This window comes from Coturnix japonica, chromosome Z (genome assembly GCF_054131305.1).
Source record: "Coturnix japonica strain WE chromosome Z, WE-NBRP24, whole genome shotgun sequence".
Classification (NCBI taxonomy): Eukaryota; Metazoa; Chordata; class Aves; order Galliformes; family Phasianidae; genus Coturnix; species Coturnix japonica.
In genome coordinates, this window is record NC_140702.1 from 21,704,581 (window position 1) to 21,730,800 (window position 26,220).

Sequence of the window (26,220 nt, forward strand, 5' to 3'; positions counted from 1 at the left end):
CTCAAAGGTGGCCCCAGTGTGCAAAAACTGAAGTAAAAGCAGCAGGAGGCATGCATGGGATGAATAAGACGCTATGAGGAGGGATACAGAGACACCACTCAAGCTTGCTGAGCTTAGTAAAGTGAGAGGACATCTGGAATTGAAACTGACAAAATACAAGAAGCAACAAAAGCTTCTACACTTACATCAGCAACAGAAATAAAACAAGGGAAAACATGGGCCTGCTGCCAAATGGGCAGTAGATCTGTTGAGAAGGACATGGAAGAGGCTGAGAAATTCAATGTCTTCTTTACTATTGTGATTTCCCTTGCAGATTTCTAGGCCCCTGAAACCAGTGGCAAAGCCTATTGCAATCAAGATTTATTCTTAATGCATTGGATCAAGTTGGGGGGCATTTAGATAGATTGGAAGTAGCCAAGTCTATGACGTATCCTCATGTGTACTCCTTCTGCATGTACAAGCTAACAGGAATACATGCATCAAAGATATTCTGACATACCTGTAATATCAGGCACCTCTTTTGCATAAAAATCAGTAACCAGTTGGAAAGCATGACTGTATTCAAAATGGTAGTTTTCCATTCTTTCTACCCTAATTCTGTCATCTCGTAACCTGCAAAGAAAAAAATATTTGAATGACTTCCAGTATTCATGCTCCTTTCAAAAAGAAAGCCTTGGTAGGTTACAAAAGGTGTACATCTTTCCTCTTCCAATTGATAAGAAGAGAATGGGTAAAGAATGGATACCAACTGCACAGCTGGACTGGGAACTTTTAAAGGAGGTTTTAATGTTTTAAGCCTTTCTTTTTTCCACTGTGAAAGACGAAATGTATAAAAGAACAAACAAAATAAAGACAAAAAACAGCAACATAAAACTTGCAAAACAGACTTAAAGAGTTCATCAAGTCTCCCTGCAAAGCAAATACATTTTCATAAGTTATAACAACTATTGGCTTTTATCTGCACTTGAAATCTTATGTTGATTGAACAATTAAGTCACTCACACATGTTATATATCACCTCATTTAATTAAGCTTTACTTGTGAAGGCACTCTTCTCTGAAATGCAACTTATTGTAACATAAAGCTATTGCACCTTTTCTTATGTGCAGCAGAAAAAGCATTGCTGTAATTTACTTTTTATCTAAAGACTCTTCTTTGTGCTCAAATTGAAGATTTCATTCCACCTTTTTGCAGAGGCCATACACTAGGCCTCTCAGCATTCCCATGGCTGCTCTTTTGCACTGCTGCATTTGATCAGTATATTTGAAGTTTTCAAAAGATGGATATACAATTCTTAGCACACTCCTTACTCCAAAACAGAGCTAAAGGAAAACACAAAGCAGTTCAGCTTCAATTCAACTTTTTTTTTTTTCCAACATGACATTTATGACTTCCAGACAGCTTTAAATCTGTTTAACACGTTTTTGCAAAACTGCTCCTTTGCATTGTAACCATTGCATCATATTTGCAAGGCCATTATTGCTGCATTCATTCTTCAGCTTGCACTACAAAAATTACCATGTTTCCTTCCTACTACGTTGTCAAAGAAGTTAAAAATAATAATACAGACCTTTCAACATATTCCTCTCAGCTTAACTGCGTCAACAAATGAGGTAAATTTAGTGTTCCAATGCTGAGTCATTTAAATGAGTTCTGCTCAACAAATCTTTGCTGGTTGCAAGCAACAGAGAACTACACCTGCAGAGGACTCCAACCAGTTTTGAGACCCATAAGAAATTATTCAAGTTTGTTTCCTGTGACCCCTGCTTCCCCCAGTCTACTAATGTAAGATGGTGGAAAAACCTTTAATTATTACAACATGCATGAGATTACAGTTGTTCAGTACCTGGCCAAAATCTGAGTCAAAGAAAGGTGCATGATTTGTGTTTCCAGACACAGCTTTTTGTTACATGGGGTGCTTTTATGAACTGCTAACTGAAGTCAAAATCAGACAGAACAATATCAGCTGAATGTATATAGCTGATAAATAATAGCTGAAAATAAACCATAAGAACAAACAAAAACCTTGCAATTTTTGAACATAATCATACATAAACAGTGTATCCACTGAAGGTGCCACTAAAAGATGTGTATAAAACAAACCTATTTGGAATACGAGTATCCAAGCTCCAGTTTCATATTATCATGGGACATAAATTAACTAAGTATTCCTAGCACATTGGAATTATGCCAGTTAGAGGGATGTGTAGGTGTTATAGGAATGAAACAAATCAATATTCTTCTTACAAGGCTTTTCAACTTTACAAGAAAAAGGATAGGTTTTCTGCATTACGTGCTCCCATGAGAAAGGATCAATACATCTCTGAGGATCAATTCTTAAAAATTAGAGTTATTTTCCTATAACACGTGTCAAACTAACAGTCTTTGAGTTTCCTTAGCACATCCTTGATGATCCCTTGCTTATTTTAAGTGCCTTAGTTTTAGCTGACATCCAATTAAGTTCTCAATCTTTTGACCCACCAGAACTCTCTTTGCTCCATCCCTATTCAAAACATGTAGACATTTTTAAAGCAATTGGATTTCCATGAAAGACAATTAGTCAGTTTCTCAACCTCTGGTAGCAACTGGCTGTTTTCTTCCTTGAATTGTTCACTTGTTCCAACCCTTGCTAACAATCTACTTCAATACATCAATTTTACTAAATGAGAAAGTATAATCAGAACAGCACTTCTGAAGAACACCACTTAAGCATTACACTTCCTAGAATGTGTTAGCTCATGTCCAGAGCTTAGCAGAGTACAAGCCTCTGAATCAGTCCTGTGACTGAGTGGATCTTTAATTTTGACTGTGGATGAGCAGAGACGTAAAGAAACTCATAAAACAAGATTTTATTTTTCATTTGTACTTAGTATGCTCTCATAACATTGCCTTTGGAAAAACAACACAAGGCCTGCAGAGATAATTTTTCAGAACCAAAGACAAATCAAGAGATTTTGGAGAGTAGTTCATTGGATGATTCACAGCACCTGTCTGTTTTTAAAGTAAGAGTTAAGATTTATCATTATTTTTAATGCATTTGTAACTTTCTTTTACTTTATAACCGAACTTATCCAATTCTATGGCATAAACTTTAGGAAAAATTAGTTTGTCTGACTTTTATTGTAATACTTCTGTTCATCAGCTATATTTAAAGTAAAATGTCCAAATTAGAACTAGACCTGTGATTTGTAAAGCCCTTCATGTATTTTAGTGTTTCTGCACCAGAGACAGGCATTGTGAAACAAACAGCAGACACCTCATCTACCTGAAAGTATGCATATCATATTCTGGCTAAAGCAAAAAACAAACAAACAACAACAACAAACCTGTAGAATTATTCATTTCTACTAAACACATGGAAAAACCTCGATTTTTATGAAAACAAAATTTGCTGTGGAAAGTTTTTGTGTCTGTCCTTCACGTAGCCAAGTGATCACCCACAGGACATTTCTGTGATTACAGACAGAATGATATGTTGATGCTCTATCTCTCCAGCTACCAATGCCTATTTAAATCAGGAGTCAATTTTCTATCAACTTCTGTAAACATCATTCTTGTCAAACATCTGCAGCAAATTGCTTTTAAAAATTCATACAGCATTTTATTGATAGCCTTTCCAGTGCTTCTCAGAAGAAACAATCCCTATAGTTCCGCAACACTGATGAGGCTAGTCAGTGAAGAACACAGCACTTTTCAATGACCTTCTACAGTCCTTGCATAAACATCTCTGAAATGAACCTGTTTCAGGATTTCAAATCATCAAGTGAAGTTGTGAAGGCATCTATAGCAGCCCTTACCAAACTCCCAGGTCTCAAAACAGCACTGGGATCTTATGCAGAACTATCTTTGCTCACCACATGAGTTATGGAAGTTGTCTGAGGAAGTGATCATCAGCTGCTGTTATGAAATCAACACACTGACAGGTAAATTTGTAACAAGTGGGATTCTAGCATTATGGAGTGCGTCAAAAAGAGCATGGCCATTAATACACACACACGCACATAAAATGCAAAAGCATTCTCAATAAAATAGGAGGCACTTCATTAAGGCTGTGCAATTCAAAATTCAAATACAAAACACATGCATAAAGTATGTAAAAACTAAGCTTCCCTACAGAAAAGTAAGAAACTCACCAGACTTTTATCCTGTAACTACTACCCCACCATACTCATTCCACTTAGGGAACGGGCACCCATATGTTCTGTATATCCACACATCATAACTCAAGTTACGAAATGATACTGAATTTTGAAGGGCAGATGTTTTTATTGCCAATGTTAAGCACAGACTTATAAAGCACAAATAACTGTTACATAAATTTTCTTATAAATTTTATTCGTACTGCTCTTTGTGCTTCTCATACTCCATTCTGCTAGGAACAGTGGTGTGCCACTATATGGAAGATATGCCTACACCACACAGAAGAGCAAGGTTACCTGACTGCCTTAATCCATTCAGATATTCAATACTCAGTATAACTTCTTATTAACTTCTTAACAGGCTGAGCAGAAATGATATTTGCTTTACGTTTCGTAGCACTGTTGCCTTTCTTAGGCAATTTGTTTCTAGCTCAGGGGCTCTAGCTTTGAGCTTTTCTATGAGAACTGGGTAACAATCATCCTTCCTTTTTTTGGTCAGTCTTGGCATGGAGCTCCAGTAGCTTTTCTGGCAACGTCTCAATGACATTTCCAAGCAGCTGTTCTTTTGGCACTGTCTGCATACGTTTTTAGAAGCGCAGCTTTTTTCTCCTGCCACAGAAAAGCACTTTCCCATATTTGCTCTCAGCAACCTTCAGCCACCAGTCAGTGTTGCTGCAAGGAGACTGGCAGCACAGAGACCTCCTCTGAGCATCTGCCCATCTCAAAATGATATAAACCACTGGTGTCAGTAATAACAAAACAACAGTTATCTTGTGCATGTGGCCATTTACCACATTCCACTATACATACACACACTTCACCCCAGATCCTGCACAAACGTCCTGTCCCAGAGACATCACTATCTCCAATGGGAGACTCTAAAAAGCCAATAAGCAAATCTGACACACCTTTATAAATACAGATATAAAGAGAAAAGTTGGGGAAAATCTCTTGCTTATATTTTTACTATCTATCAAAATATCAACATCTGTCAATATGTGCATCTTGACTTCCTTCTAGTCACCTTAGCAAAATTATAGCTGAGCAGAAACCTCAGCATAACTGCAAATCAAATGCAGTTTGCATCTCAAATCAAAATGCAGTTCGCAATCAAATGCAAAAAAAATAAAAAGAAAAAGAAAATTTTTTTTTAGCTTTTGGAAGTTGGAGATACGTGCTATCTGATAGCAGACAGGCTATCAGAAAAGCAAAGGGTATTTTGAGTAGGCACTGTACGACTCTCTATGCCTTCTATGAAAACAAAATTATGTACTACAGAATAAAATACAAACACAGTTAGGACTCCAGAAGCTACTGCATCAACAGATGGTCACAGACAAGCTGCCTCTTCCAGGCTTCTTCCATTTGTCTATTTGAAGAATGGGATGAGACGCATTTTGCTTAGTTCCTCGATCTTTTCTTCCAGATTTCAGGAACTACTAGGAAAATATTTCTAAGCACATATAATGCAAGATAAATAAAAGTCAGCAAGGAATTATCAAGATAATGAAAATTCCATTTTCTTCAACAGCAGAGTAACAGATTCAGCAGAGAGAGGAGAGACACTGGGACACTAACTTTTTAAACGGGCAGACTGTGACAGAACAAGGAGGAATAGTTCTAAACTAAAAATGGGGAGATTTAGGTTAAATGTTAGGGAGAAATTCTTTACTCAGAGGGTGGTGATGCCTTGTCAGAGGCTACCCAGAGCAGCTGTGTGTGCCCTGTCCCTGGAGGTGTTCAAGGGCTAGGCTGGATGGGGCCCTGTTCTAACCTGATCTTCAGGTTGCCATCTGATTGCCATGGCAGTGGGTTGGAACTGAATTTAAGGGTTGGTCCCTTCCAACCTAAGCCTTTCTGTGATTCTGCAAGTTTCAGTGAGGTTAGTTAACACTGCTTTACATGGTATTCTCAGGGCCTATTTACATAAGCTTGATTTATATGAAAACATTTATACTGAGTGGGCACAAAACTGGTTGGAGAAAAGAATACCCAGAAAAGTACCAGGATCTCATCATCAAAATAGAGAAACATACTTTAGAAAGGTCCATGAATGGCACATTCATTAATGGCACATATGGTAGGATTCAATACTTTGGTTATCACAGGGGAAAAAAAAAGAAAAGGAAAAAAAAAATGACACAAAGGACAACTCCAGTTGCAAATTATATGAAGCTGATGTGATTGCAAAGAAAGTTAGAAAACCAGACTTCAACTCCAAACTCCGACGTGTTGAAGAAATTACCTATAATATGTGACCAACACATATAACATGAAAAAACATATGCACAAGTAGAATGTGGAATAAGTGTGCAGAAGCTCTAACTTCTATTGCAGGAGTTCTGTTCATTAAGCATCCAAAGCATATATAGTTTACTTGCACAGTGACAGCACTGAATGGTTTCTATCCAATGAATAACACTATTTTAAGTCACGTGCAGTGCCTTATGCATCGTTTACGGCAGCCCATTGTGACACAGCTCCACAGACCATTAAGATTGTCCGTAAAATCACCACCGACATCGTGGTTCTTTTTTTCAGGACTAAGCCAACTAGTTAAAAAATCCTCTATTGTATGAACTTCAAATAAACACAAAATTTCCAGAGCAATGTCAACTGAAAAAACAAACAAACAAACAAACAAAAACAAAACAAAACAAACAAACAAAAAAACCAACAAAATATAGGAATACCTCTCTAACACTAACAAATATTCATTCCGACACAACCCACTGTGAAAAATGCGGTACCTTTCTGTCACAGAACAGTTCAACAAATTTCAGATGCATGCTATCCTGCTCTCCTAGAAACTCTTGGGGAAGTAATGATTGAAAAGAAAAACAACAAAATAAAGATTTTTGCTAGCTTAACCTCATTAAATGCCTTGGAGACAGTGAAATGAAAATACGGTAACTATCAGGACCACAGCAGATAGCTTGGGTCACAATTTCTAAGGAACAGTGTGGCAAAAGCTTGCCACCAGTACACTTTGGGAGCACTGGCTATTTTCTCAGGCTCATAACACAGTCTTCTCACAACACTCCCTGGGGCCAGAAGTGTTACTTCTGTATTTGGTTAGCAACAGTATTCATCCCTTAGAGTCCATTCCCTGATTTCTGCCCCTTCTGACTCCACCAGTTCTAAGCTTTCCTATTTACACTGCTCAGCAACATGACTGTGTAAAGCAGTATTACAGCAAGCAGTGCAGAACTGCATGTGCCAGTTGCTGCAGTCACCAAGGGATGCTCAGAAGTCATGCTGTTCAACCTCTGCTTGAAGCAGGACCACGACTAACATCAGATCTCTTCATGAAGTTGCAAGTCTCTGTCACTGAGATAACAAAGGAAATGACAGAAATGAAAAGTGAGGATTAAGAGCACGTGCAAAGTCAGACCAAACAGAATTTTAATATATGACGACAGAGAGTCGTCTGACTGATTTGGATAAACCATAATTACAGCCTGAACTTCCTTGAGTTGCAGAACTTGAAAGAGTTGTACAGGATGATAGCATGTTAAAAGCAACACAGCAACACCAAGAACAGAAGAGTTATAATGGCTTTTAACTGAAACCACCATGAGAAGCTGAGTGCCAAAATCTCATGGATATGATACGTGCTAGAAAGATGTAGAGAAACGCTGTTCTTGGAGAAATACAGCTAAAGTGATGTTTAGGGAAAAGAGATTTAATTTAGAGAAGCAACCCCAGGGCTGAGGAGTCCCACCCACACAAACACTTGTAAGAAAATCCAGAAATGTAATCCAGGAACTTATATCTATATTTTCATCTTTTTCTTTACATATTTCTCCCAGAAGCCAATTGCGATTACTGCTGAAAATTTTGATTTTATAAGGATTATTCCCTTCTGCAAAACACTGTTAAATCAGCTTAAGAAATTTTTAACTCTAATACGAATGTTTATTACAAAGTAGGGACTATCACTTTGTCCCAAAGGGTATCATTTCTAATATCCCCCTCACAACACTTCACCTCCTTCACAGTGTTATACACCACTGTGAAGTAGATGTACCACCCTTTGCTTCACACCAGCTCATGCTTGTGTTGATTGACAGGAATACTACATTCTTCCATTCTGAACAGCAGAAATTTTTGAGCACAAAGCACTTTAGTTCCCTTCTAAGCCCTCTAAAAAGGTTTCTCACCTACCAGGTTGTATGGTGAAGTCATAACCACTGTGCTTCTGTCAAACTGCTGCCTACTGCCACTAAAACTCACCATTCTGATCTCATCCTAGGATCAGGCTGATGGAGTAAAGCTTGGTAGAACATGTTTTGTTCAAAAACCTATCTTCCTAGGGAGCAAAAAGTAATGACCACATCCAATTTGAACGAAGTCAGTTCAACGTTTAACAAAGTTTCTCATACACCTTACTAATCTCTCATCTCTTACGCCATGTCTGAGCAAAAATCTCTCAGGCATTCTTAGTTTAACATATTTGAAATATCACTGACCCTCAGACATTCAAAATTATTTGGAACCTAAGTGTGCATAAGGAAAGTGTGCATATGTGCATAAGGAAAATATTTAGCAGTTTGTCCAAGAAAGGTGACACTACTTAAATAATCACAAATTACAAGCATATGGCTACAAGACAACATATATCTGGAAAGATTCTTGAATGCAGTGTAATACTGTGACTTCTTTACAGGATTAAAAGAGAACTCTGGGCTGAATGTTGTAGAACATATCAGCTGCAGAACATCTGCAACAGCACTAAGGAGAGCTGCTGAAGCACAAATAGTGCCTTTGCTCAAGATACGAATTCTATAGCAAAGATTAGAGAACATAAATGGGAATTTGAATGGAAGTCGTCATCTGCTTATGAAACACCTTTTCCAAAGATTATATAAGAATTAATGGAGACTACAACAGAGTCCAGCCATATATCTGTTATAAATCATTTTGAACTAACCTCCCACACTTCTCCTACAACTCTACCTGCCAAGAACTGTCAAAAACATAAATCTTGTTCTTTAATCAGCATGAGAACTGTGGTAGAAATATACTAGGAGAACTAAAAATGTAACAAAAATCATGCAAAAAAAGTAAATTTCTTCTGCAAGCAGAAAGGCCACACTCAGATTTTCCCCTCATTACTGTATTGAAACCAGTTACATTTAACACTTATGTTAGGTTATCTTAGGTTATGTTCAGTCTCTTACACATCTTCCTGTGCTCTGCAGAAACAGTATACTTGCTGCTCAGGTTTCAACTTTGTGCAAGCAAAGTTCAGAATCTTCTATAATAAACAAATACATAGATGCTAATAGCAAAGCAAAAGAGAATTCTTACAAGAAGACAGTCTATCTGTTTTGTTGGGCTGGACTGGTGTGTTGCACTAGGAGAAACGAGGAGGTCCCTCAGGGACACCCTGAAGCAGGGCGAAGGCCAGGGAGCAGATGGCTGTACTTTCCATGCAGTTGTCATGTGGGAATGGAAGAGCTGAAATGCCTCCAGGAAGAATCCATCTATGCCTTGTCTGCATTACATAAAGTTGTATTCTGACCCCTATCTGGAAACCGATCAGTAGTCAAAATTAGCTACATGTAACTAATTGGCACTCTGCTCCATCACTTTGTGTTCACAGCTGGAGAAACCCCGATACCCCAAAGAAACAAGTAGAAACTGGAAATTTTCTTCTTTCAGTTCACTAGAAGTGCAGATCACAGTTCAGACCAGAAACAAGTGCCTAAAATTTCTCACATGCATTCTTCAGCCATGTCCTGCCAGGAGAGACTTAACTTGTTCTCAAATGTCACCCAGTAATACACATCTTAAGATGTGTATTTCTTTTAAGAAAAAATAACAAGGAAAAAAAAAGAAAAAAAAAAAGGAGGGGACTGCTGAATCCTCTTGATTCCTTGCACAACACTGTAGAATTACAAGCAAATTTTAAAAAGAAATTAAATAGAAAAAAAAAAAGAAAATAAAATGGAGTCCATAACATCTCACTTGAATTTACATTTGAAAAGAAAGTATACATTACTGCTTCCAAATTAAGATTACATGTTGTTATACCTGGCACAGGCAGACAACCTACAATCATTCTTCAGCTCATGGTCTAAACTACCACATTTTTCTAAGAAATGACAACAAAAAAGTGGAAAATAATCCAACCTGTTTTCAAGATTTACATAATTTTATCCAGATATTTTTGCACAAGATTTGATATTCTCATTTTTTTCTTCATTATTAACTACTTGCAAAATAAGTATCTGATTTATATCCAGACTTGAAACTTTTTAATAGCTAGTCCTTCATGTATTATCTATCCCTTAAAAAGGTGGAAAATACATTCAGCAAAGCTGCAAGACGAAAAAGCACACAAACAAAACAGTGTACACACAGCACAAGACTGCAGATCACAGTCATTAAACAGGTCTACAGAAACCAGTAATAAGAACATGGCTAGGCTATGCTGTGCCAACTGCAATTGAGCTAGCAGAGGTAACTGAATAATATTAAGCACTATGCTTCGTAACTGCTGGTATTTGCTGATGCTCACTTGGCTATTTCTTTTGTTCTTGTTATCCTTGTTTTTATTCTCTATGCAGGTTAAGACAGTAAGGGACTTTGGTATGTATTATGTGCAAAGAGAAAAGAAGCAAACATAGCAGGATAAAGTAATTTTAGTACAATAAAATCAAATCGTTCTTGTGGCAGTGAAGACCAACTTATACTGGGCCACATTGGGCCAAGTATGATGAGATAAAGAAAAATGATTATTTCGCTCTATCTTTTTTTATCTGCAAAACCTACCTGGAGTCATGGGTCCAGTTTGGACCTGCAGAACAGGACACACATTAATAAACTGATGAAATTCTAAGGGGCAGCTCTAACATGATTAGTGAGATAATCAAATGAAGATGGACTAAATAAACTGGGTTTACTTGATATGCAGAAAAATTAAATGGCAACTCCTACCTAAAAGGCATATAAAAAAATCCTGGAACAGACACTTGTCAAAGGCACACAACGCAAGGACAAAACCAGACAGCCACAAGCTGCAACTCTTTCAAAATTCTGCTTGGACTTGAGGAAAAAAAACTGGCACGAAACCAGTTAAGCAAGGTAAAAGGTGATAAAGACAGCCTGGGGACTCCTCAGTTTCTGAGGATTTTCCAAGCTGGGCAAAACTATGTGCAACCTGATCTAACACTGCCTTGAGCACAAGTTTAAGAGAAATTACCTCCAGAAATCCCATCCAAGTCACTTTTTCACAGGATTCAAAGAAATAAATGATTCAACAAAACTATGAAAGCTATTAAACGCAATATAAACCAGACACAGCTTACCTCCACACATTAGGACAAGGACACATGGGCTGGCCAAGCAGCCTTTCTTGCTTTACACCATCTACCAAGCTGTTTCCTCTGTGCTGTAGGAATGAGATAAGCTCAGAAACCGAGCAGAGGCTGGAATAATTATGGTTCTAGAGTTGGACTGTGACTACACTTACACCACATCTACTTGTACAAATTCCTCTCACATATCCCAGAGACTCAAAATTCTGAGCAGCAGATGCTCTTTGGAAAAGAGACTCATTTTTCATGCAGGAATTCTCTTTAAAGAGTATCTTGACTTAGTGAACTTCAGTTATCCAGTAACTAGGTGAGGAGGAGATATGCCTTCCCATTTTCTCTGGGAAAACGTCATATGGAATAGGACAGAACATTCTATTTAAGCTGATTATTTAGCCATATTTTTCTACTGAGAGCATGGCACAAAGTCTCTTGTATTTTGATTTCGGGCATGCATAGCTTGGTATTCACGTTTCATTTTCCTCTCACACCTCTGACAGCATCACTTGAACTGACTCCAACTAAAAGGATATGATAGATTATGTAACTATTTAGTCTGCCACATTTTTCCTCCCCTCCCCCCCCCTCCTTTTGGAGGATCAATGTTTGGAATATCTAACATGTTCAAATTCTGTCTAACTGTACAGAAATAAAAACATTATGCTGTAACAAGATCATTTCAACATTTGTAACTGCAGATGTAATTACAGATCATAAATAAAATATTCAGCATCTCCATTCCAAATCAGAGTATTTTGAAGAAGCTTCAATAATCAAACTGTACATTACTACAAAGTTTGCCGTTGTAGATGGTCTACACCTTGTAAGCCTTATCTTCTTTTCAAGGAAAGATCCACCTGTATGCTTCTACAGCACGTGTAGCAACCAGATCACAAAAATAAAACTAGAGTAAGGAATGGTTCCTTGAGGCCTTTTGCGTATTTGGAATAAACTCTGTGAGCTTAAAACACATTCAACCCATGCAGTAAATACTTGTATGGTTTTGGATGTTAACATAGGACAGTCATAGAATCATAGAATGGCCTGGGTTGAAAAGGACCACAATGATCATCCAGTTTCAACCCCCCTGCTAAGTGCAGGGTCACCCACCACCAGACCAGGCTGCCCAGAGCCACAGTGAGTCTGGCCTTGAATGCCTCCAGGTGTGGGGCATCCACAACCTCCTTGGGCAACCTGTTCCAGTGACTCACCACCCTCTGGGTGAAAAACTTCCTCCTAATATCTAACCTACACCTCCCCTGTCTCAGCTTAAAACCATTTCCCCATGTCCTATCACCACCCACCCTTGTAAACAGCTGTTCCCCCTCCTGTTTATATGCTCCTTTCAATTACTGGAAGGCCACAATGAGGTCTTCCCAGAGCCTTCACTTTTCCAAGCTAAACGAGCCCAGTTCCCTCAACCTTACCTCATAAGAAAGGTGCTCCAGCCCTCTGATTAATTTGATAAGATAGAATTTTTCTTCAGCACATGCCTGTTTACCATTCCATCCAAACTCAGAGCCAAAACTTCAGAAACACACTGCTGCCACAAGATTTCTAGTACATAATAAGGAAAACCCATCCACATAGCATCATAGAATCAGAGAATTGCTCAGGTTGGACAAGATCTTCAAGATCAAGTCCAACCACCACCTAACCATACTGCCCTAACACTAACAAGCCTCCACTAAATCATGTCCCTAAGCACCACATCCAAACTGATTTTAAAGACATTCAGGGACAATGACTCAACCACCTCCCAGGGGCGCCTATTCCAGTGTTTAACAACCCTTTCTACAAAGAAGTGTTTCCCAGCCTAAACCTCCCCTGGCGCAACTTGAGGCCATTTCCCTTCGTCCTGTCTCCTGTCACCAGTGAGAAGAGACCAACTCCCTCATGTGAAGAGAGCAATAAGGTCTCCCCTCAGCCTCTTCTTCCCCAGACTAACAAGCCCGAGTTCCTCCAGTCACTCCTCACAGGGCATATTCTCCAAACCGTTCAACAGCCTTGTTGCCCTTCTCTGGATCTGCTCCAGTACTTCCATGTCCTTTTTGTACTGAGGTGCCCAAAACTGAACACAGTACTTGAGGTGAGGCCTCAGTAGTGCTGAGTACAGGGGCAGGATGACTTCCCTACTCCTGCTCACCACAACATTCCTGATACAAGCCAGGATATCATTGGCCTTCTTGGCCAGCTGGGCACACTGCTGGCTCACATTCAGCCCACTGTCCTTCACTACAAGGTCCCTTTCTGTCAGGCAGCTTTCCAGCCACTTCTCCTTTAGTCATGCAATACTCCCCTCTTGGATTGAAGTACTCTGGTGCACTGCCTGTGCACATCCTGTTTTAAAAGTGACTTCTGTATCAATTGACAACAGCCTGCTTCCATAAAAAGCAGTGCATGTCCATAGGTATTGGTCGCCCAACGTGCATTCAACTAAGAAGATATCATTTAAATCTCCCAGTGTCAGAAGAATTTGGCACATGGAATTCCTCATCTGCTCAGCTTCTCATTTCAGAAAAAGAGCTTTACATGTTTTGTAACATTCTTAATAGAGGCTGCTGGACAGAATACACGGAACAGCTCACAGAACAGCTGGCCAGTCAATTACCCTTTCAATTAATGTTTCCTTTGATAAGCTGATAGAGATTTAAGAATCCATTAAATGTGATGAAATGAACTTGTTAATTTTTCAACAAATTATTTCAGGCTTTTCCTGTGAGATGTGCAAAGATGCTTAAACACAATGACATTCCTAATACAGTAAATATGAAGAGCGTTAATAATTATGCCCTCTATACACAAATTTTCATCTCACTGCCATATTCCTCTAATTAGGAGTGGCATATTTTAACCATGAATGGGTACCTACCTTGACTTCATATTCTATGAAAAGTTAACACAAATAAAAAAGCAAGGAAATCATCCTTCCCCGTGGTTTACTTCAGTTTGTAACATACAGATGCTGTATTCCTCCTACCTTCCAAGCTAGGATTTATGATAAAGGAGCCAACAGCGACAATGGAAGTTAAACTGTTTTACACATAGAAAATATATTTGAAGGAAACAGATGAAGGTAGCATAATTTTAATGGTAGAGTTTAAAAGGAAAAATGAAAAAGGAGACCAGAATTTGAAACAGAGACTTAATTTATCTCATGTTAATACTTTGGAGGCCTCACTTTAAGAGATTGTTCTCTCTGGCAAGTGTTCAGTCCAAAATGTGATTTTCATTACCATATGACTGCATACCATCTCTGTAGAACTGAACTGAAAATAGAAGTGACAGAATTTTGGTTTGTTTTCTTAAAAATGACAGAATTTAAAAAAAAAAAAAAAAAGAAAAAAAAAAAGCTATATTCTACTAGTAACTAATGTAAAATCTAATAAATGAGAGTAAATAATTGAAGATTTGATAATTTAGGGGAAGTGAAGAATAAAATTCACGTTATTACCAATGCATTAAATGTTTACAATGCTAGAAACAGAGGGAAAAAAAAAAACTACAAAATGAAACTGCTCATATTTGTCAGGAAAAGCATTTTAGCACACAACTGAGAAAAATCAGGAGACACATCATTCAGATCCTGTATTATAAAATACCAAAAGTCATTGGCACTGTATATTGAAATCTGTCTATAAAGCACAGTCCTAACACACAGGAATTCACTTCACCAAACATAATATTAAGGTGGTAGTCTACATTCACAGAAAATTATGATGTAAAGGCATCTGAAAATATATCCCTCTTAATAAAAATCTATGATCATGCTTCAAGATATGTACTTTTTTTTAAAGGATAAAAATTTGGAGAGGTATACAATTATAAAGAGTGACTTTTCTTTTTATTTATCATATTACAGTTCCAATTTAGATCGCAGAGCTCACAGGACCAAGAGTACAGCCTGCCAAGCAATTTAAACTAACTTAGATTAACACAACCACCAAAAGTAACAGTCCTGTCATTTCTACCATCTTCAGCCAGTCTCTTTCATTTTCCATGGGCATAAAATCTTGGACTTTAAGAAAACAGATAGGATAATAATAAATAATAACTTCTCAACAATTCACCCAGAAATAACAGCTTTTGAACTGTCCCAGTTACTTGTTGCACTTCACCAAGAAGTCACAAAAACTTTCATGCTGAACACACAAAAGGATCTATGGGACAGCAGCTTAACCCACAAATACCACTTAAAAATTATAAATCAATCTCATTCTGTGGTGTCCTCCCGAAGTATCTTAAAAATCAAACACAGAATGGCTTGGGGTGGAAGGGACCTTAAGATCATTTAGTTCCAAACCCTTGCCATAGAAAGGGACACCTCCCACTAGATGAGACTGCCTTGAACACCCCTCCAGGGATGGGACAACCGGAGTTGCCTCAGTTTCTCAGTATCTCACTACTCTCAAAATAAAGAATTTCTTCCTAACATCTGATCTAAATAAACTGTCTTTTAGTTGAACTCTATTATCCCTTGTTCTATCACTGCGCCCCCTGATACAGAATCCCTCCAGCTTTCTTACAGGTCCTCTGTAACAATTTATTAGCTATGATAAGGTGTCTCCAGAGCCTCCTCTTATCTAGGCTGACATTCACACAGGCCTACCTCTTAACTTGTCCGGATCCCTCTGGATGGCGTTCTTTCATTCTAAAATATCAACTGCTCCAGTCAGTCTGGTGTCAGACCCACAACAAGCCCCTGCAGGTCACCACTCATCACTTACCTCCACCTGGACACTGAGATTTCAAGTACCACTCTATGAATGCACCCATTCAGCCAAAACCTTATCAATTGGACAGTCCATCCCCCACGTCTCTCCAATTTAGAGGCAAGAATGTTGTGTGAGATCATATCAAAGCCTTCGTATGCAACACATTGCTTTTTGATTAATGACATTTGCCAGCATGCTAATTATATAACACAGGTTGAATAAACTGCCATGCAAATTACAATTCACTTTTGTAGCATCAGAAAACTCCATGTCATATAATGTGTTAGTTTTGCTTAAGTTCATCTTTTCTTTTAAACCAATTGAATAGTAGCTAATGTAGCATCAAGAGTCAAACATAACTCACTGGTAACAGGAAGCCCTTTATTTGCATAGAGAAGACTTCTAAAAATGACATATGCACCTTGACCAAGTAGCAACGGGATCCTTTTCTTACTGACACGCCTTGAAATAACTCTGACACACACTGCCCCTGAATCTACAGTATGAACAGGGTAGAACCATTCTGCAAATTATAACACTATGATAATTAGAAACATAATGATTAGTCACACTCATCTGCTTCTCAGTGGCCCGTGTCACAGGTGTCCCTGCTGCCTCTGCTGAGGCTCTAGTCAGGTATTGAATGGATGTAGTCATGAAAGAGAGTTAATTATCCTTTCATGTCAGAGCTGAGGGTGTTTGACTCATTGCTGTCCTTACTTATGCTTTTTATAGCACTTCTGTCTTCAAAATGATCTGTTGTATTTCAAAGGCTACACTAACCCTAAGTTACAGAGCTCTTTTCTGCATATCTTCTATATAATCACCAAAGTTTCCTCTCTAAATTCAGTACCCGGCTGATGGATCATACGAAATGTCAGGCTCAAACAGAATGTAGGTTAAGATTCCTGCATTATCTGAATGACTGGATATTAGTAAGTGAGGCATTTTATCAATGTAATTGAAATCCTACATTGTACAAGACAGCATAAACCCAGGTATCTTAACCAACAGCTGTAACCTTAGCATTACATTTTTCTTTTTCTTTTGATAGAGTTGGTAGCTTCCACTCTTTTGTGAGCCAAGGTTCACAAAAATTACATTATAATTTTGAGTAAAAAGCCACAAACTATTTGAAAACATGCACTCCAAAAAATAAATTAACACAATCTCATCCTGACTGCATTTGATTACGTCAGTTATGAAAGCATTTCTTTACTTAGGAAACCCAAAGGCATTAGTATTCAAATTCTCATGTCAAAGAGAGACTGTGGTCTCATACTGGCTGTGTCTGAGCCCTGGGCAACATTTTATTTTTCACAACCAGATTAGATAACTAAATACGTACCACTATGTACTTTATTTTCAGTACTTTCTCTCCTGTTTTCAACAATGTTTTCTGCATCTTGTTGCCTCTATACACAAGTCAGTGAGCACTTAACTCTCCAGTAGATGAGACAGACCTATTTCCCAGAACTTCTGCTCCTCAAACCCATGAGAGTAATCTAGCAGAAAGGAGCAACATTCCTTACTTCTCTGTATTAAAGAAAAGAGTTCTCTGTACTACATTCAGTTCCCACTCTTCAAATTCCAAGGCTTGCCTGAACAAAGAGAGTTATTAGGTCAATCTGACCATAAAATACTCAAAAAAGGAAAAGCATTTTCTAGATTGACTGACAAGTTTCATCAATCAAATGTAAATGTGAGCACTGACCACTTTCCTCAAAATGCTGCTGTGTACACAACTAGACTGCAGGAGCTTTGGTGGAGATGCTAAACTTAATCAATTAAAAATATTTAAAACTTGTCCAGGAAAACAGATATTCCTTCAGGCTGAGAGAAGACAAAAGCAAAGCCCAGTCATCATTTTACAGTTTTCCTTAGTTTCAGATTTTTTTTTAAGCACTCTGTAAGCTGGGTACTTTTCTTGTTACAGCTATGAATTCATTATGAAGCAGAGACATTTTTACAGGCAAGGAGTTTACAAAATCCTTCACAGCATATCTGCATACACACAGCAAAACAAGTATATTACATGTGTATACTATTACGTATATGTACTCAAAATAAAAATCCTTTAATGAAGTTCCTGAGACAAATGAAGCATTTTTTCCATCAAGGACATGAGGAACAACAAGCATGCTGTATTTGTAATATTTGTAGAATGTTTTTAATCAGGAGGCTTAAGTTCTCCACTTAGAGATGCAAATCCATGTTCAATCTTTTCAGAGAATTAAAACAGTTTAACACATCAATTAATACTGTAATAAGGGTTTTTGACAGCTACACTACTGATTACATGTTCCTCATAAATTAAAGGCTTTTTTCAGTCTTTTCCTACTTGTCCTCTCTCCAGCAATATACCAGGAAATCTTTCATAGCAAATGCAACACTGCCCTGTGAATATCACCTTGATCCTCGCAATATTCTTCTGAACCCTCCTCAAGTCCTGATAAAGCATGTTCAGTAGAAAGTGAAATACATAGCCCAAAAGCAGTAAAACCTTCAGTGAGGCCGTTTAAAGAACAAAGTCTTTAAGATCCCTGTCAGCCTTGACTTTGCATAACAGTAGGTACAGCAAAACACAATGTACTGCTTGGCACTGTCAAGGAGCACATGAAATACACCTAGAGTTGGGAAAAAAGGCAGTATAGAGACAGCAAACAAAACGGCAGAGACATGAAGAGGTGGCAAAGACTCACTAAAGCAGGTAGCACAGGCATAAAGGGCTGGCAGGAAGGGATGGAGAGGCAGTCAGTTATCTTTCATCTGAGAATTAGAAGCACAATATAAACAAAGAAAAAGAATGTAGTTTAAGGATTCAAGCCTTCATGGCTTTTGTCTCTTACATAACTCAGGATGGGCGGGTTGATGGATTAAGAGGAAATTAATCTTCTCTATCTCTAGAATCACTGTTATTTGTATGCCAAACATGCAGCGTCTCAATCATTTTTCCTCCCACCCTACTACCCTCACTTCCATTGCTACATTGTTTTTATCAAAATGGTTGACTTTCTAACCCTTAGCACTAACAATGATGGCAGGAGATAAGGGAAGGAGATGTAAAATCTGAGAAAATAACCTATCCAAACTGTCCATGATGTCACTGTTTCACAACTGAAGATTTATGTCCCAAGTGAACGTCAAAGAAGAATAAATTACAGCAGAGAAGGTGCTATTTTGAAAATACTAACAGAGATACCACGCCGACATAGTCTGCTAAAAACAACTACAACGACAAAAGTATGATAGTTTAAGAGCTTAGGAATTTTAATTTAAATTTAATTTAAATGTGTGCAGTATATCTGCTGGTTACTGCAGCATCTTCAGTGACATCTGGAACAAGTGAAAATGAGCAACTCACGTCCTGGTTATGAGTTAGCACTTTTTATATATATGTGAATCTTCATCATATGTTAGCTCCTCCGCAGTGCACAGAACTGTAAATATGTGTTCGGCTTTGCAGAAGTCCAGCTAGATAACTGCTTGATGAAAATTAATTTTGAATTTCAAACACAGAACAGGCCCACTGGAAGTTACCATGGAATTGTCAGCATGTGGGATAGCCTACGGTATGGACTTAACAGCAAAGTACTAAAATAATTGTATCCACATGAAGGGAATCACTTTCATTTTAAATATAATTAGCAGTTGTGTCTGGGGTTTGGATATTTCTAAGAAGAAAAAAACCCTAAAATTTCATTCTTGTCCAGTTTCTGTACTCCACAGTATCTGGACAATTAGAGTCACTGGGACATTCAACACTTTTGCAAGTCATTTATACCTGTATTTTAATAAAGGTGACACAACTTCAGCAGCGTGCAAGAATGTGTGAATTCCCTTCTCTCATCTCAGTGCAGTTATGCAGTCTCTATACCGAATACAACTATGCGACTCCCATACTACACATTCCTGCCAGATATAACCACTTGCTCTATTATGAAAATCTCTGATATGTGTAACAACTCTGCTACCTAATTAGCAAAGCAGATTTCCATCAGTAAATGTTCACTTCTTCAAATAATACTTGGATTATTTGAAAATCTGGAAATTAAATTACTAGTATGAATCATATAGCAGTAACAATGCCGTGTCAGTATCTTGAATCAGAGCAGGGACCTCTTAATCTGAAATACAAAAACTTTCAAAAAGTAAATGCAAACTGTCCCTTCAAATTAGGATTCTCAATCTTGATAATTTATTACTATAATCCACCAAGGCAACTAACATACTATAATAATTTTTCTTACAGATATCTGGGGAAAAATTGTTGCTGTAAATTGGTTGCTACACCCCCTCTTCCCCAAATAACAGTATCAGCAGCACCTCAGCATGGAGGCGCCACCTCCAGAAAGAGTGAGATAAAGAACTCCAGACTCCCCATCTGGATCTGTAATTACAAGCTTCAGCATTCTTCCCTGGCAGAGAAACATCCATAGTTGATATAAGAAATCAACAGTCAATAATATAAATATATATTGAGATAAACAAACAAGCTAACAACAGTTACTGCTCTCTCCTATAATAACAAATCAAATATGTGCCAAGACATGAAACAAGAACACTTTGGTTTTCCTGTTCTTTTCAATATAATGTTTTTTCATAATTAAAAAGTTAATGTTTGACTGTTAGAAGCTGGACAACCATCAAGATCAATTTAATCGTTTTTCATTTAACAATTTCTGTCTCAACTTCTGGGAAGAAAGGGAACCAAAATACAGCACAAACCACTAAACCACAAATATGACCAATCAGTGAAAGAATATCACAAAGAAAACTCCTGAATGCAACACCTTTTTTTTCCATGTAGTTTGCAGTCTTGTGAAAAACAATGCACCTCCAAACCAGTCAAGAACAACTGGGGAGACTTACCAAGGCACAAAGCTTCTCTTTTGCCTGGCGGAATTTACATGAACAGGTTGGCTGGGCAAGGCATCCAAAGGACAGCTGTTACTCTTAATAATTTTTATCTAATATCACCCACATGGAGAAAAGGTCTCTATGAACATTTGCACTGTGTTCTGACATAATGCTTTGCAGCTTCCTTACCACGCTTTTCTAACAACAAATCCACACGTAACAGAATAGTAATTGAACCCAAAGGGTGCTTTATGCCTGTGTTGTGTCTGAATCTGTGAAAGGCAGTAAGGAAGGCAGGGGAGAAGTTGTTTTTACACAGAAGAAATTTGTCAAAACAGATTTACACCTTACAGTGGCAATGTCACAGAATACAGGAATGAACTATGATACTGAGAACAGCATCTGTTTTATGATTGCAACAAGATCAAATGGAAAAGCATCATCCAACAATGATTTGGTAATACTTCTTTTTTTCCGGTGCACTCAAGCCAAGTAAGCCAATGACATGACCAATATTCTTCAAACAGATCTCTGTACAGTTGAGTTGCCCAGAACATGAACTGGATTATTAGCAGTGCAAAAAGCCTCTTTAATCCATAAACATCTGTTCAATGATGCATTTGTTGGTGGTTTTTTTTTTTTAATTTTATTTAAAGAAAATAGCTCACATGCTGTTTTCATACTTGACTTGCGTTTTTTTTTTCTCCTGCTGCGAATTCCACTGCTTGTACCATCCATTTATACAAAGCGTTCTCAAGATATTTGTCACAGCTTGCCTTTCACTTAAAAATCCATGAGAATATTAAAACTATACAAACCATGAGGTTACTCGTTACCAGATAACCCACACTTCAGTTATTTTTCGCTGTTTAGTAATTTCATTTGCAAAACTATTTTTTCTTGTAATCATTTAGTATCTTGGATTTGCCTTTACAAGCCTCCTCCCCCTCCTTGTTCCTTTACAAACCTCAAAAGCTAAGCCACATAAATATATGCACATCTACATTCTTTAAAAGAAATCTTCAGTATTAACTCTATTAAAGCATCTTCTGATCTCAGCAACTGTTAGCCACATTTAAAGATATGCAAAACTAAGTGCTCTGTAAATTAATTTCCAAGGCTTCACTGAGCTAACTGCAGCTGAGTTTCCACCCGTTTGCAGGTGACAAACTCATAACTATCTATGAGAATAATTCATAATGAGCAGCAGTACAGACCAATAGAGGTAATTAAATTTGCCATAGCTCGCTCCTATACCCTTTACAAATTAACTTAAGAGATTATTGTAGTTTGCATTTCCAGGAATCCTGAGCATTTTGTTCTATGCTATTACAGCACCAAATACATTGAAACAAAAAGACAAAAGACATCTCTTAATTCTGGGCACCCTGCTCTGGATGTCCCAGCTAGAGCAGGAGCAGGGACAGATGGATTCAGATGTTCCTGCCAACCTCAGCCATCCATCTGTGACCACAACTGACACAAAGGTAAAGGCAGAAAACATTGCTAAATCAGACGGGTATTCAGCACTTTAATGACTCAGTATAAGCAGACAGATCTTGAAACAATGCTTAAGAAGATCGTTAAATACAAAGCCTGATTTGCAAGTAATGCTGGAAGATGAATTACTTGAGGGATTCAGTCCAGGGGTAATTTGACTGTATCTGTCACAGGGTCAGTTAAGAATGGATTTGAGAAGGCAATTCCACGGAGCAATATCAGGCCAAAAGCAATACTGAAGTACTGAAGCAAAAACAGAAACCTGAATGCCACAGTCAGGAGTTATTAAGTCTTAGCTATTGTTCAGAGCAACAATTAGCAGCACCTGTTTCAGCACAAGTAAAGCAGCACTGATACCAAAACGGCCTCCCACACTGCAGACTCCAGCTAGTAGGAAGAAGACAAGGTCTGCAAGGAGAATAAAGTGAGAAATCTGCAGACACATATGAGGTTATTTACCATGTTATCCCAATTTTAGATTGTCGGCCAGGCATCTAACACAGCATGTTAAAAAGCAAACAGATAAACAGACTTGTTTGGAATGGTGCTTTGAATATGAGAGGGTGCAACACTTGTCAAGGAATGTCAAAGAATAATGCATTAACACTATTTGCATAAAAAGGGCAAATTGGAAAGAAATATAAAGAGAAGCCCTGGGACAACTTAAGACTTGCAGGACCAAAGTACCACACTTTTCAATGAAACAAAAAATAGATACACAACAAGAATGAGAACAAGCAAAAGGGGAAGGAATTGTGTAGGAGAATGGATATTGACCCTTGACTAGGAAGAGCACAGTGCATATGCGTGTTTTGGCAAGGAATAATCTTTTCTTAGTTTTCTAGTTAAAAATAAAAAAATAAAAAAAAAATAAAAACAGGGAAACTAAAAGTGTTAAAAGATTTTCCTCGAACTCAGCCAGCACTTGCAACAGATGTTAGTAAGGGTTCGGGAACAGAACAGTACCTGCCAGAACAGTTTGTTCTGAACCATTTTCCATAAGCTCCTTTTAACATAAGGTTTGCTTTTGAACCAAGGCTTGCCACCAGGACTGACCTCAGGTTTAATGTCCTTCAATAGCACTTTCTAGTGATTAGTTTTTATGGACAGTGTCTGTCATAACATTGGCAATAGGGCCATTTCATTTACCACCTGAAACTTCAACAGAGTGGAATAAAATGAACATGGAACCACGTCACACATTTCAAAACACTTGCTTCCACAAGTTTTAAATTACCGAGGGGGAAAAATTACCCAGAAGACACAAACTAAACAACATTTTAAAGCTTACTCATGTTGGTAAACTAACACTAAAGTTTAAACCAAAAGATTAAGCAAAATCTTTTACACAGAGTCTAGCTTCAATCAAACCTACAGATCTTAAGACAGAGGGTTTTTTTCCCCTCCAAGAAAGCATTTCAGCTAAACTGTCTTTGCACCAACTGAATTAAAGCTCCACTGGTTGAACAAATCATGCAAGTATCTGAGTTACCTCATTTAACATTTCTTACTTTGTGTTCATTATATTAACATCTGTGCCTGTGATTGTTCCAACTAAAACCACTTTCCTGGTACTTCAGATGTTTAATAACTGACTATAAAATTCTTCCCATTGCAAGACCCTGTTTTCAGCCATATATAAAATGTGGAAATTCATATATGTAATGATTTACAGGATTAGTAAATTTACTGTGCTATCATTGTACCTTCGAGTATTACAGCATATTGTTGTCGCTGTACTCCATAAAACTTTGAAAGTAAAGAAAGAGGCCACTTTTTTGTTAGGACTTCAATTTCTGACTCAAAATTCTTTACAACTGCTCTTATATGAATGAGCAGAAATGATTTATATTATAATGAAGCACTCTTTAGTCATAAGTAGTATTTCTTGGTGATTAGCAACCAGATAAGGACAGTAAAATATTTTTGGCAAGTTATTTAGACATTTATTCTGTTAAAAACAAATTTAGAACAATACCCTGCTTCCAGGTGTCTTACTGTCCTGTACACAATGCCAAAATAGAAGCACTAGTAAAAAGTGCGAATGATTTAGATGAGTCTGGACATATCTGTAGTGACAGACAAGAGATTAAAGTGGTAAGTGCAGCATTACAGATAAAATAAATATGCACATTTTGTATGTCCTATTTTTGTAGACTGATGGCAGAGATATATTTATTAGTACATATTTGTCACATTTGTTTTTTATATATTTTAAAACAGAGAAATAGAAAAAATATAGAAAGCAAGATTCTTCCAAGCCTTTCAGTTCAGCCAACTGATCATGCACACTGTCATAATGATGCAGTAGATTACCTTGACTAAATTTTTATGATTCCTTTTTCAAATATCTTTTAGAACAGAGACCCAGCCTATATCACTTTGATGTAATAATATGCAGTATCCAAAAGCAAACTGTCCCCTAAATCACTCAGACAGCTACTGGTATAACTCTTACAAGGCATCTGCATACAGTCAGAGAGAAGGACTTTTCTCCTACTTGTTCTTGACCACTTCAAGCTGTATATTTCCCAGGACAATTTTTCTTTCCTATTTGTACCTTGTTTTTATAAATTCCCCAGTTTTCCATGGTATTATAAAAATACAAAGACAAGATGAACCTTGATGAAATACAAGATCACAGTTCCCATGGTTTTAGTCAGAAAGATCTTCTAAAAAATGTAATCCATTAAATCTCTCCCAGCTAACAGATATGAGTTATTAGGAAAAAAATGCAGACAAAGAGCGAAATTACAAAGTAAAACACAAGCAAATTTAATATTTTAGATCATCCATTACACATGAGGGGAAAAAAAAAACAAACAAAAAAACCCTACTACTTTTAAAATAGCAATTTTATAGAAAGGAGAATATTACCACTTAAATTATTATTAAATACTTCAGGGCCCTCTAGTGGTTAAATCTATGTTATGAGAAAGTACCAGAACAATTGTTGGGAAGTGAGGCTACCAAAGCATGATGAACGAATGTTTGATTTTTTCCACTTTCATGTAATCAAAGACATTTAGACCAGAGAGACACTGTCCAAATTTCTGGGGGTAGTTACTATTAAGGGGAAAAAAATATAAACTAAGATCTGCTCACAATATCTACTACTGGGAGATGTTTTTCATTTATAATAGGAATGAGCAGTTACTTAATGCTTTCAGCTGCACTCAATTAAAAGAAACAACTGCTTTCTAAAATCTGCATCAGAACTACTTTAACATACAATTAAAACAGTTTCTGAAAAACCCATAACAAAACACTGCCTTATTGCAGATTCCACAACTCAATACACAATGCTTGGAACAACAAAAAATGGTTTTTAATCTTAATCATGATACATTTCTAAATATTTGGGACATATTCCTGTACTTTCAAAAGAGAAAGAACATTATTAATGTGACAGAAAAGCACATCTGCTGGTAATTACAAAAAGTTTATTACTTCCAAACCTGAGTTTCTTTGCCCAGGTCTTAACAAATCACTGCACTGCAGGAACACACACTGGCATTGCTTGCTCAGTACATCTATAGTCAAACACAGATCTTTTCAACTCCTTATGATTTTGCAGTTCGTACATGAGCTGCAAATGTCACACATGTCACTGAACTGTGCTGGATATGACACTTTCACAGACCACATTTTCTTATGATCTCCAACAAGGATTCCCAGTTGGAT

The 26,220-nt window shown here is 37.5% G+C and overlaps 1 protein-coding gene across 2 annotated transcripts in view; it reads right to left on the reverse strand.

Annotated features, from left to right (window-relative positions):
• Nucleotides 1-26,220, reverse strand: part of MSH3 (mutS homolog 3) — a 107,675-nt gene that overhangs the window by 73,314 nt on the left and 8,141 nt on the right. For both annotated transcript variants that reach the window (XM_085529683.1, XM_085529684.1), the window contains exon 9: nucleotides 500-612. In XM_085529683.1, coding sequence (XP_085385809.1) covers nucleotides 500-612 — 113 coding nt within the window. The remainder of the gene's footprint in view (nucleotides 1-499; nucleotides 613-26,220) is intronic.